Source organism: Agelaius phoeniceus, chromosome 2 (genome assembly GCF_051311805.1).
Source record: "Agelaius phoeniceus isolate bAgePho1 chromosome 2, bAgePho1.hap1, whole genome shotgun sequence".
Classification (NCBI taxonomy): Eukaryota; Metazoa; Chordata; class Aves; order Passeriformes; family Icteridae; genus Agelaius; species Agelaius phoeniceus.
The window spans coordinates 67894625-67907383 of NC_135266.1; the positions used below are offsets into that span (position 1 = coordinate 67894625).

The 12759-nt window shown below is 35.5% G+C and overlaps 1 protein-coding gene across 7 annotated transcripts in view; it reads right to left on the minus strand.

Moving 5' to 3' along the window:
* The window catches only part of NBEA (neurobeachin), a 459156-nt gene that overhangs the window by 153754 nt on the left and 292643 nt on the right, over window positions 1-12759 (minus strand). For 4 of the 7 annotated variants that reach the window (XM_077173789.1, XM_077173792.1, XM_077173788.1 and 1 more), the window contains 2 exons: window positions 10465-10608; window positions 7279-7317 (listed from right to left, as the gene is read on the minus strand). In XM_077173789.1, coding sequence (XP_077029904.1) covers window positions 7279-7317; window positions 10465-10608 — 183 coding nt within the window. The remainder of the gene's footprint in view (window positions 1-7278; window positions 7318-10464; window positions 10609-12759) is intronic. The other 3 variants (XM_077173791.1, XM_077173793.1, XM_077173790.1) reach the window with 1 other exon arrangement.

A 12759-nucleotide genomic window follows, 5' to 3' on the forward strand; every position in this document is an offset into this window, starting at 1 on the left:
AATCAGCTCAACCAATTTAATTTTACAACCTACTGGTAATTACTCTGAAAAAAAACAGGTGAATGTTGGCATACTTAATTTTTAACTGATACTGGTTTAAAAGAAAAAACATAGATCTTTTTACATGTACATATATTCAACATAGATTAACTGAAACCAATACTTTTACTAAGTAAAATAGTTTGCATAAATGACATTTTGTAATTTGATATGACACTTAAACAAGAATTTTAGATAATAAGAATAATAACTAAAAATCACTCACAAGATACCTGAAATAAGACAACAGAAATTTCCTCAGCACTTTAACTGTAAAGCCAGGTGTATCTGGCACTGAGTTGTATTTGAAATGTATAGAAATCCTTACACTTAAAAAACCCAGATGTAACACATGCACAAGCACACAAAAACTTCAGTTACTTGAAATGAAAGTCACATATCATGTAAGTAGAAAGAGGTATAGGTACCAGAATCCTTTGGGAAAAGCTCTTTAGTCTGAAAAATATTTCAACCAATTAACATCTAATATAACACATGCAGTGCCAAATAAATAACAAGTAAACAAGATAAAATTCCTAAACAATTCACAGAATTTAGTCTATTTCTGTTCCCATTGTCATCCTAAATTTGATTCAAACTACCCTCTAAAAAGATTTCTGCAGTAAATATATTGCACTTACATGAGGATGGCTGCCCCCAATTTGTTCTCCACTATAGCAAATACTTGAAGGCAGTAACTTCACTCAAGCCAAGGCCCTTATAAGAATATACATATACAGCTCCCTTTACTCATTACATTCAACAGTTTCAGTAAAGATAATTTGCACAACTTTTTAAATGCAAAAACCAGAATCTAAGTCTAAATATGACTATAACCTTGGTTTTCTCTTCCACCACTGAATAATATCCCAAATTATTTTCTCCTGTTTTCAGAGGTATACAAGCTTATTTTGTTGGCTTTTTACCCCTCCAGAATCATATGTTTCATATTGTGAGAGAGGGCTTGACTTTTTTTGTTTGTTTAAATGTCATAGCCAGTGTGGATAGGTCCTGATATTCAAGATTTTCCCCACTTTTCCCCCCTTTCCTCCATAAAGCATGCAACACTACTACTACTAACATCAAAGATCAACTTAAATGGTCTTTTTCAACAGCAATGACTAAACAATTACAGCATATCAATTCTCTTAAGTGGTTGCCATAACAGCAAGCAAATGTATTTGATTAAAAAGAAAATGTAAATAAAAACAATCTTGCATATTATAACTGTGAATAAAGTAGTAAGAAAGAATTACATAGTTTTGATGAGATTGTGAAAATAGTTAAATATAGTGCTGCTTGAGAAGAAAAAAAGTAATTTTATCTCAAACATATACATTTGAATTAAGTGACATATACACCTTCACGGGTAAATTATTATTATTTTAATTCTTTTTTAATTTTAAGACCTTCCAAGTCTCATTAAAAGAAAAATATTAAATAGTACCTTTTCCCGAGGGAAAACATGCCTCCCAATATTTCTAGGAATAACAACTTCTTTATTTTGTTCCAAGGGTGATAGGAAGCAACTACTTAATAGAACAGATAGAAAAAATGCAAAGACAAACTCAACATGAAACCAAAGTCAGTCTTACTGAACCACTGAAGGTCCTGTGGAACAATTAGCTGTGTGTCTAACAGCCCAAAGTAACAGAAACACAACATTTACTCCCTTTTGCAGGTAAAGTCAAATTTACTCTGTGGCACACATGAGAATGTGCTGAGGTTCCCAATGGCTTACATGGCTTTAGAGTTTTTCCAGGACGTGTCCAAGTGCCAACCTGCCAGATGATCAGGTATTCATAAGAGTCAAGACTCCCCCTAATTATTTACACCTGGCCAGAAATGTAAATATTTGGGATAGGGACCTCACTACTGCAATGCACACATTTGCCACTTCAAAATTAGATTCATACAATGTGCTCTGCCTGAAGCTATACCTTGGAAGAACTGAGTAAATTAAGATGGTTTAGAAACTTAAGAACTTGATTGTTAAGCAGTGCATCCAGATGTGAGTATTCTACACTGAGGCAGTAGGACCTGCACTAGCTCCCTCCTCATTCTTAGGTAAAACTTAAGATACTTTTTCAACCTAGAAAACCTTAAGTGATGCTGAACACACTCACATAAGTAACAAATTTTTCCCTTTGGGAGGGTCACTATAGCTAGCTATTTAATCAAAATGCAACAGAAAGAAATACACCCTAGAAAAACATATTTAATGTTCAAAAGAATAACATGTTTAATGTTCATTTAAAGAAGAAAGGAGAAAGAGGAGAGAGAAGCCTGCTATAATGGTATACCACTGAAACAGGAACTCGAGTTAACAACTCAGGAACACAAGGGATCAAATCCCAGATGCCAGTCTGAGCAAACCAGACCTGACAGGTATCTTATACAGTCCAGTTTGTGTACCTTTTCATGCCCATAGGGCTCAATTGATTAGAAATTTAAGGAAATAAGCCCTTGAGCTTTTATTCCTTCCAGTCTCCATTATGGAAAAGCTCTTCAGATAAACTGTAAGTCTTGTATTTCTTGAGACCAGAGTGAACAGAAATATTATGTTCAGATAGCTCATGATATTTTAAAGTTCACTCATATAGATAGTAACTCCTGTATCTGTATGGGAATGAAGACATAAGTTGTTGGATCAACATATAACTTGACAGGTATGTTTGGAAAAATCACTTGAGATGCAGCAGTTGTTAACTTCAAAATTTTCTGAAAATATGAGTATCTTTAAGCCATACCAGAGCCAACTCTAGTGCAACTGTGTCTACTAGTTGGCTGCATGTATTGCATCCCCACAGTTAGGGTAATTCAGAAGACTCTTTCAACAAATATCCTCTGGTACCTATTGAAAGGAGAAGTGATGTGGCAGGCTCTGTCATTCAGCCTTTTTTCCTTAACAACCTAATTCCATTGCTGGAATTTTATTGCTTCTCAGGTCTTTACTCTTGTTTAAAAGTTTGTACAAGATGGCTTCCAGGTTCAGAAATTACAAAGATAGAGACTAACAGAGGGTGCTTACATAAACTTGTTTCTTTAGAAAGCTGAGCTAAAAGCATGGAAGGAGGCCTCCTCTGGTAAAATTTCTGGTTAATTAAACCAAGACTAACCAAAATGTCATCTTGACTGATCTAATTGGCTTCAGAGGAAAAAAAAGAAAGGCAAAAAAAGTCCTGTCCAAAGGTCAATGAAAATGCTTAGTTTAAACATAGATACTGTCAATACAGTTCTGAATACATTCCTTTAACTAATCTATGGTGAGTCTGGGTCAGTCCCAATATGTTCCTATGAAGAATAAATAGACTTTTGCATGGGAACCAATTGCATAGTGAAGATGAAATAAGATGCAAAATGGTGAAGTTTCCTTGTGTCTGGGCCTGTCTCTCTGCGGGCCCCTATATATCAGGTAGTTCATCAGCTTGACCTTTGATGAATTAAGCAGTTCCATCCAGGGTGCGGCACATCAGGAAAAGGGAGAAGCTACAGACCTGTGAAGTCATAGGCTCCACTGTAGTCTAATTTTGCAGCCTTAGAAATTTCAAAAAAAGAGTTTTGCAATGTATGGAAAAACAAATTAAATAGACTGTTATCAGTGGACAGTAACAAAATGTGAAGCACTCTCAGAGTCACTCATAAATACAATCCAACAGAGTTTGAACTGATTTAATTTTAAAGCTTGGAAAGCAGGAAATCTGGTTGTCATTTTAAAAGCTGAAGGTGCTCAGTCTTTGAGTTGCTGTACTAAGGTACAAAGAGAAGAGTTCTTCAAAGCTGTGCTTAGGGAGCACTATCACATGTGACTGACAACCACCTTATAAAATATTAAGATATTTTGGATAGTAATATGGAAAAAATGATTAGAATAAACACTGAGCTGTCTAAAAATAGTATGCTATAGAAACTGTGGGCCTTTTTCTTTTTCAGTGTGAAAGCCAACTCCATATCAAAAGTATAATTGTTTTCAGTTTATGCCTGAACCTATACTTCAAATTAAACTCATACAAATATGTTTTTCTTTTTTATACTTAGACTTGAGGATCAAAATCTGAATACATAAAAAAACAGAAACTACAAAAATCTGGCTGACTTAAATTTCCATGTTTGGAAGTAAAAGGCTTGTGTGGTTACGTATCTATCAGAGAATAGGAAATGGAATCACTCTTCTTCCACATTCCTGTCACTTTCCCAGAAAAACAACTGCCCCAATGAAATTCCTATCTTGAATGCTAATTTGCAATAATAATGAAGTTTGAAAGGAAAAAAAAAATCTACTTAGTAGTGCATGCTGAATTCAGTGAAGAGTTTCCATTGGAAAGCTTAAAAAACTAGGAGAAAAATTAAGACTTTTTTGTATTTTCTATTGAAACTTTTATATTTGTTACTTAACTGACTTATTTGTGTGTGCATATACATGTTTTCTTAAAGAAAAAAAGCATAACGTATGGCAAAGCTTAAGCCACCTCCAGACAGAGAGAAAAAAAAAAGAAAGTGAGAGTGTAAGAGAGAGAGAAGAGAGATAAAATGGGAAGGAAAGAAAGAAAGAAGGAAGGAAGAAAGCAAGCAAGCTAATAATGACTACCTCTGGTTCTGGAAGTATCAGAAGTACAAGCTGTTAGAGGCTAAGAGAGAATTTTAGGAAGCACCACTGTCTACTTGCTACAGTCCTTACTGGGTTTCCCTTATGGTTGTTGCTTTCTGCCCTCTGGGCCACTCCAGACCATCAGAGCCACTGGTGCGTAGATGGCAACTGCTGCAGGACAGAATGTGATGGACAACAGGGCTCTCCCAGCCCCACGGGAGAGGACACACCAGGGCAGGAGGAGAAGAGTTGGAGAGGGAAGATGAGATCACCCTTGGAACCACTGTTGTGCTTTGTTCTCCAGGAGGGAGAAGGATGGAGATGATTCCTTTCTGCTACCCCTAAATGTCCTGAGTAGGCTGTGGTCACTGCTGGAGACAATATCAATGCTATTTGGTCTTTCTTTCAATCCATTACTCCAACAGCAGATAATGCAACAAAAATTTCTCTGGTTGGCCTCAAATACATTATTTTTATATGCCTGAAAAATCTAATAATTTGAAAATCTGCCTTCTCAGTAGAGGCTCAAGTTTATGTTGTGGTTTTTTTTTCATTAAGAAAATCTACTATTTGTCTACCTGCTTAGTCTGTTAAAAAAACCAATAGAAATAATAGTACATATATTATTAAAATTTTGAGAATGGCAACAGAAGAAAACTCAAGAAAATATGGTCTTCTTTTACTCCTTAGGAATAAGTAAGATAAAGTTTCAAACAGCTTTGCTTACTGGAGATTGTCTTCACTGGTCAACTCTTGTAAAGAAAATTCCTTGTCAGACTTTGGCCAAATGAAGTGTTACTGTAACTCAGAATGTTTGTGCATAAATTTTAAATGTGTACTATACATCTGAAGATGAGTCAAAATATATGTTTTCCATAAAAAAAAATACTTATTTTGCAATTTTTTTGTGGCTTTAGGTGCAGTTCCTTGATGTGTTAGTGGTTTTATTGCTTCATCTGGTCCTATGCAAGACTTCAACATAATTTCAGAAATGTAAATGAGCTGTTTGTTAAAACCTGGAATAGAAAATTTCCCCATGGGCTAAATAATTTATATTTTTTAATTTTTCTTTTTGTACTCCTATACAACTTTAATTGTAACTCTATGTAGTACAACTTTTAGCACTATTCCAATTCCCTCTAATGACATCATCTAAAATGTTTTCATTTGGAAATTGGTCAAAATTATGATAATTTCTGTTAATTTGTCTGAAAAGAAACAAAAGGCTTATATTGCATAGGCCACAAAACAGATGTTGATAATGTTTGTCTGGACTTCAAACAGATGACCTGGAAGTGAAAGGTCTTATATCTCATTAATAATAATACAAGCTGTCAAATCCCCCTGACCTAGTGTGTTCCTTAGCACAGGGCAGTAAGTCAATGCACTCAGCACACTCCCAAGAAGTCTGAAGAGAAGGTTTTTCACATTTAGTCCTCAGGCCAGGATGGACTCACTACTCATGCTGGCTCAGATGGAAGATCTGCTCTCATTTATCAGTAATAGCGCTGCTTTCTAGAAATATTTCTACTCTGAAGTTCAAAGTTGCTAAAAGTTATGGCAGTGCTGGGATGCTGCATCCGTATCAAAATTCCTGGCCTATTTGTACTGGGGGGAGGCTTCTTCCACCTCAAGGCAGATGTCAAAGGAGAAGGGAAGATTCTGTATTGAAGGCTATGATACAGTAAGACTAAAATTCATTAAAGGCAGTTAGTGGCTTTCCTTGTGTTTATTTGGATGACTTGCTCAATCTGCTCATATAATGGAGCAAATAACATGTATTTATTCTTGCAAGAGTGTTGTGAGGCTGTAATTCACTGTGGCTGATGAGGAAGTCAGCTTCTGAGTTGATTGAGCCCACGCAAGTAACCAGATGCCTGCCAAAGCCCTTTGTCTTCTTAAAATAACTCAAAGCATCATATCCTCCTATTTTTATTTCCTTTCTTTCTTTCTAGAAAATACTCTTTTAGAGAGTAGCAAAAGATTCCATCAAGGATCCCTTGCTTGGCTGGGGTATGTTTGCTGCTGTCAACAGCTCTATGACAAAATAGATTAAATGTGCTCCAGTTAAGAACATGTATCTTTCAAAAACGTCAAGGCTAAATTCTGCTCTCAAATGCAAACAAACAAGTCTCAGCAAGTGAAATGCACCTTCAGAACAAAGAGAAGAGAACATCTTCCTAAAATATAGAATTCATAAAACCTGAGTAGATCAACATTTATTTTTTTAATGACCTATTTTAATGCAAGATCAGTGCTCTAAAATAAACAACCCAGCAACCCAACCCAAACAACAAACTTTGTTAAAAGAAAACTGCATATCTACTAGATCTACTACCTTATATCCTTGTAAAAATGCAAGCTTATAATGTTAGAACACACCCACAGATTTTTCATTTTGAAACAATCATCTACTAAGCAGGAGATAAACTGTTAGCAAATTTAAACTCTTAGGATCTTAAGGGAAAATGTAAGTATTTAAGAGCCCTACTGCAGCATTAGGAAATATAAATGGAAAAGGACAAGAGTTAGTAATATCAAGTCGCTACAGTGGATTTGATTGTATTACCCAGAGATTCACAATATATTAGGAAACTGTTAAAATTGACTGGGCTATCTCAATCATTAGTTCTAACAGAGATGTGACTTGCCTCTTGAAGTGAACAGTCTGGGAAGAAAAGGAGCTAAAACTGAAACAGAAACATGTAAAATATTTTAATACAAAAAAGCTAAAACAAGAACAACGTCTTTCGCTAACTCATACTGCAAGACAGTTTCAATACTGCTTTTGTTAAAAATTGTGATGCAAACTTATAAGTCATAATCCTAAGACCATAATAACATGGAATCAGATTTTCATATTTTATTAAAATGTTACTTAATATAATGAAATCTGACTAACTGCAATTGCAACATATGGAATACTGAGATTATATAATAAAAATATTCAGACTATAATTATTTAAAAATTCTCCATACCATATGCAATTTATCAAAGCGAACTTTACATTGATTTGTGCCACATGGTTGATGAAAAACTATAAAGAGTTTCTGGAACAAAAGGTATGTACAGATAACTTTGTATGAACAATCTCAATCTGTTTCAAACTTCCCCTTTTTTCAGTTTTAAGTTCACAAATCAAAATATTGTATCATTTATATCCTCTTAGTTAAAAATTTTCTAAAACCCAAGGCCTCATCTGTTTAAAATGTGCCTTAGTTTCATGGAATAAACAATGCTAAATTGTTTTAGTTAAATGTAGACAATCTTAAATCAATTGAAACCTGGTTTATAAAGATTTTGTTTAATTCCTATCTCTTACTGAGACAATCCAAATCGTTGTAAATCAGGTTTGAATTGATTTAAGCTTTAAAGTTAAATTGGAGGCATATCTGAATATAGAAATTCCTATGTGTCATTTCACTGTGAGCAGTAACTAGATATAAATGATGCTGTGGTATGCCATAACCAGATAGATCTCAAAGATTTCCAGATCATGTATACTAAATGTACATAACTCTTTAGAATTAGACAAGAACAGACAGTGTGGCTTTATTGGGACCTGCTCTTCAGAGCCGTCAGAGATTGTTCAGACCTTCTTAGGCCAAACCCACACCTCCTTTGCCTACTGCTTTTCTTGATTTCAGTTATTCAACTCAAGTTTCAGAGCCATGTTCTATATACTGAAAACTGGGAAAAACAGTGATATCATTGTATGGAAAATCCTGCAAAATCAGCAGCTAAAGAGAGGGTGTCATGGGATTCACGGGGTTTTTTTACCAATGTAAAATTTACAGAAGACATGTATGATACTGTGTGTGTTCATTAACTCTCACCATCAGCTCCAAAGATGAGTGAGAGCTGAGTAGCAAAGGCTGCAGTTAATCTAATGGTAAAACTGAGATAGTGGAGTGTGGGCTCTTTTTGAGAAGCTCACAGGTTTCGGTACCATATGGCACCATTATCACATCACCTCACCACACTTGGAAGCAGTTTGCTTGCTCTGTTAGCATTGATAGGGAACACAAGGGCATCCGGTCAATATTTCAAAAGTTTTGGGTTTTTTTTCACTTTCTATTATTTCTGCTTTTGCAATGCTAACAATATCTCCCAGTTTTACAAGCAGTAAAAGCAAAGGACTAGAATGACTGTGCCATGTCCTGAGGGAGCAGGAGTTGCCATCCAGCAGAAATCTTGAGTAAAAGGATAAATTGCACATTAATTCTTAAGGACACATTGAAATACTAGTTTTTTGCAGAGGGAGGTAGCTAGAGGAATTGTATCAGTGTGTTTGAACAAAATGTCAGTGTTGTGGCATAGAGAAAACTTCATTTCTGACTGAGATTTTCCAGACTGGGTAAGAATTTTTCATGCCCATTTTGCATTTTTTTTATCAGTATTTCAATTAAATGCATATTTCTAAAGAGCCTTTTAAACTACTACGTGCATATTTAGTTGAAAACAGTGTTCTTAGATATAAGAACTTAGCCAAAGCAGTACTGAGTTTTCCTTCTGAAAGAGAAAGGGACATTGATCAAATTATCCCACTTATGGTCCTGCTTCATGCACTATTTTATTGACTTTAGACAACAGTGTCTCAGCAGCAGTTAGCTGCAGATTGAGAAAGCAAGTAGAGTGACATATTAACTGTAATAATCATATACTGATGCTTGCTCCCAAGTAAAAGCATCTATTTCTCCCTCTCTGCTCTGCTTTAGTTCTAAAGTATGAGACTAACTTCCACGTAGGTGGTTGTTGGGGTTTTTTTGCCTTTTCATTTTTTTGTGGGATTTTTGCTTGTTTTGCTTTGATTTTATTTTTATTTTTTTAATCATCTACTTATGATCTTATCTTTGCTACAGATATTTACTATGGTATCAGAAGAAAGTGCAGGAACAAAGATAGCTATTTCAGAAATTTGGTTATGCAGAAAAAATCATGACATCACAAAACTCTCCTTTAGCGGAGTAGTTTAATAAAGATACTCCTAAGTAAATTAATCTAAAAAACTTCATACCACATTTAATATTTCTCAGTTTTATCCCATCTGAGACGAGAGTGCATTTTCATCTTTCAACATGTCCTTTTTTCCAGACTACTTCCCAGGGAAGGTAGTATCACCTCTAAGACAAAGCTGTAACAGAACCTGCTAGAAGACAGATGAACAGATCTCACTGCACTCCTTCACGCAGGAAAGGACCAGAAGGGCTCTCTCGTGCGTATTTACAGAGGGTTCATTCCCAGCTCATATGCTAACTCCCAAAGTTCATAGCTTGGTCACAGCTTCATTCTCTCTTAGTCCTTGCTTAAAACAGGCAACTTTTTCTCTCGCTGTGACAGATGGGTTGAGATACTGCAGATCCCCCTTAACTCCATCACTGAGAGAACTGGGTGCCAGCAGGAGGGCAGGTGTCTCTGCACAAGCTGCGTGGCACTTGGGATCAGGCACAAGCACACTCTGACTCACAAAACCCTGACTTGTGGAATGAGTCCATTTACACTTTAACAGACAAAAAAAAAAAGAAAAAAAAGAAAAAAAAGAGAGGCTTCACATTGGTATTTACAGACTTTTCAACACGTGACCCTCACTAATAAAAGCACTTCAGGTGTTGCTATTTCTCACATCTCTGCTCAAAGACTGTGCAATGGGCAAATGATTTGTACTCACTGCCCATACCTCAAGGAAGTAGAGAGGAAGCAATAAAACCTGAAATGCAAAGAATTTGTTCATATTGCAATTGTATGCTTAGCTGTGAATATTAAGACATTAACCACAAAAGTTAAGAACTAGCAACCTTTTGACTCTTATCTTAGTTCTAATGAAAAGTATAATTACCTGCAAGGTTATCAATCTCTTTTTCTTGGAGCAGGCTAACAGCATCATCATCTCCTTCCAGCATAAGCTCTGTTTCTGCATTCTGATTTACCACAGCTTGACTTCGGAAAGTTTTCTTTGACTTCACTACATCCTCTTCAGTGCCTAAAAAAAAGTTACAAATGTTGTGAATTTACCTGAATAATATTTTAAATATAAAACAATGACAGTCAAGTAGTAAAAACATTACAGTATAAATCATCTTTATCAAAAAGAAAAGAAGGAACGTTTTCTAAAACTTTACCGAGGTTTACAAAATATGCAGGTCTATTCTGTCTTCTGTCCTGTCCCGAATAAAATACAAACTTTTCCACAAAGACTCTCCTGGTTTTAATAATTGCTATTTACTTTGTGTTCAATGTTGTTCCATTAGTTTTCCACCTGCAACAAATTCAGCAGGAATTTCTTTTGGGTTCCTGGTGCCCTGACTTTGACTGACCTGAGAGCACAAGCCACCTACTCTAAATAAAGAAGCTGCTTTCAGGAATCAAAATCTCTCAGGATTTTTGTCTTTTCAGATAGGAGGGACAGGGTGGTGAAGCAGGAGTTAATTTATCTCTGATACACAGTAACAGCAAGGTAGGCTATGCCGAGATTCAGAAAAGATTGAAAAAAAGGACAAGCATGGTGAGGGAACTTTGGTGCACATCTGTGTGTGTGTTTTTAAGCAACACAATAAAAATGGCAGTACGTGGATATGTGCCAATTACCTAAAGGTTTTCATGGATAATATTCATTTTTCTTGACTACAGTTGGCTTTTTCTATTCAGCCTGATGGTTCTTTATGGCAGGAGATTTAACTTATTGAATTTTGGGAATATCTTATTGGAACTTGCCCGATTTTATTCTTATGATGCAAAAAATAAATCCTAGTGTGGTCAAATGACAGAATCATAATTAGGTTTTATATCATAAATACCTTTCATGTTACTGTTGTGACCTCCACATAGTATTTCTTAGCTTGGAAGAGGTCATAAGTTTTATTTTCAGTACTATGGACTCACAGTAGCCTCAGACAAGAAAGATTTCTATTTTTTTTCTTAAGCAGAAAACCCTGCATCTTCACCTTGGACCATACAAGACCTGGGCATCTCCACTGCTGTCAATCAAGAAATAAACCCTCTAAACTATCTCTCTTTTTTTGTAGGATAATCTGGAAATTTGCCTCCTATTAAGCTACAGAATGAGTGCGAAAATAGGCAAAACTATGCACATGTGGATTTTGTTTGTCTTCCACAATGCCTGAATTTAAACAGGATGAAAACTATCATGGCAGATGTAAAATGCTGAGGTAAAATCCACTAAGACTCATGGCCCCCTATTAATACAGGGCAACTAAGAGGAATACAGAAGCAGACAGGTTAGTGAAGACAGATACATGGAATGGAATTGATGTATCAGGCAGTTTTGTTATTGTAAGCAGTTGGGACGACACTATGATTTTACCTCCTACTCTTATAATTAATTACAGTCTTTTAATTAGTTTGTGCACAGGAGGGTCACACCACATAAATAAAAATGCTGGAGGCATATCTTTGAGGGAGTGTTTACTCTGTTTGAAAATTACTGCTAACATGCCACTTCATCACAAGCTGAGAAAACTCATGTTTTATGTACCCTAACATTAAGGTTTTGGATACTATTGTTATTAACTCGATTGCTGGTTCTGAAACTACATTCTGAAACTCTGAAAAGGTGAAGATAAACAAGTAATCAAAACCTATTTTGTTCACCAAGCTCAAAATTAGGGACTTGTTTGCTGTTATCTCCATTAGGACCATTCTGATAGCGATTAAGATGGCGCTGCTGTATTTTAAATATGCTGTGTTTTGCTGTGTTCACTTACTAGGCTATGATTATTACCTCACTTGTTTTTTTAAGGTTTTTACTTAATTCAACTAACTATAACTATTTGCCCAATTTAAAACTTGTTCAATTAACTAATTGCTGGAAAAGTTTTCAGTATTAGCACAAGTTTTGGAATTTTTTTTTTGTTTGTTTGGTTTGTATTTATTTTTTTCTTCCTTATTCATAAAAAGAAGTAAGAATGGTCAGAGTTAGGAAAAAACCACAAAAAAGTAATGTGCTGTCACAGATTTTCAGTTGCATTACATCAGAATTGTTCTGCATATTAAATCCATAGGTCAGGATCTTGGTATACTTCTGTTTACAGTGAAGGAGTTGAGCATCATTTGCCACAAGTAATAATTCCTGTTGTGACACCAGAGGAGACTGGGCCCAAGATGAACTAACGTG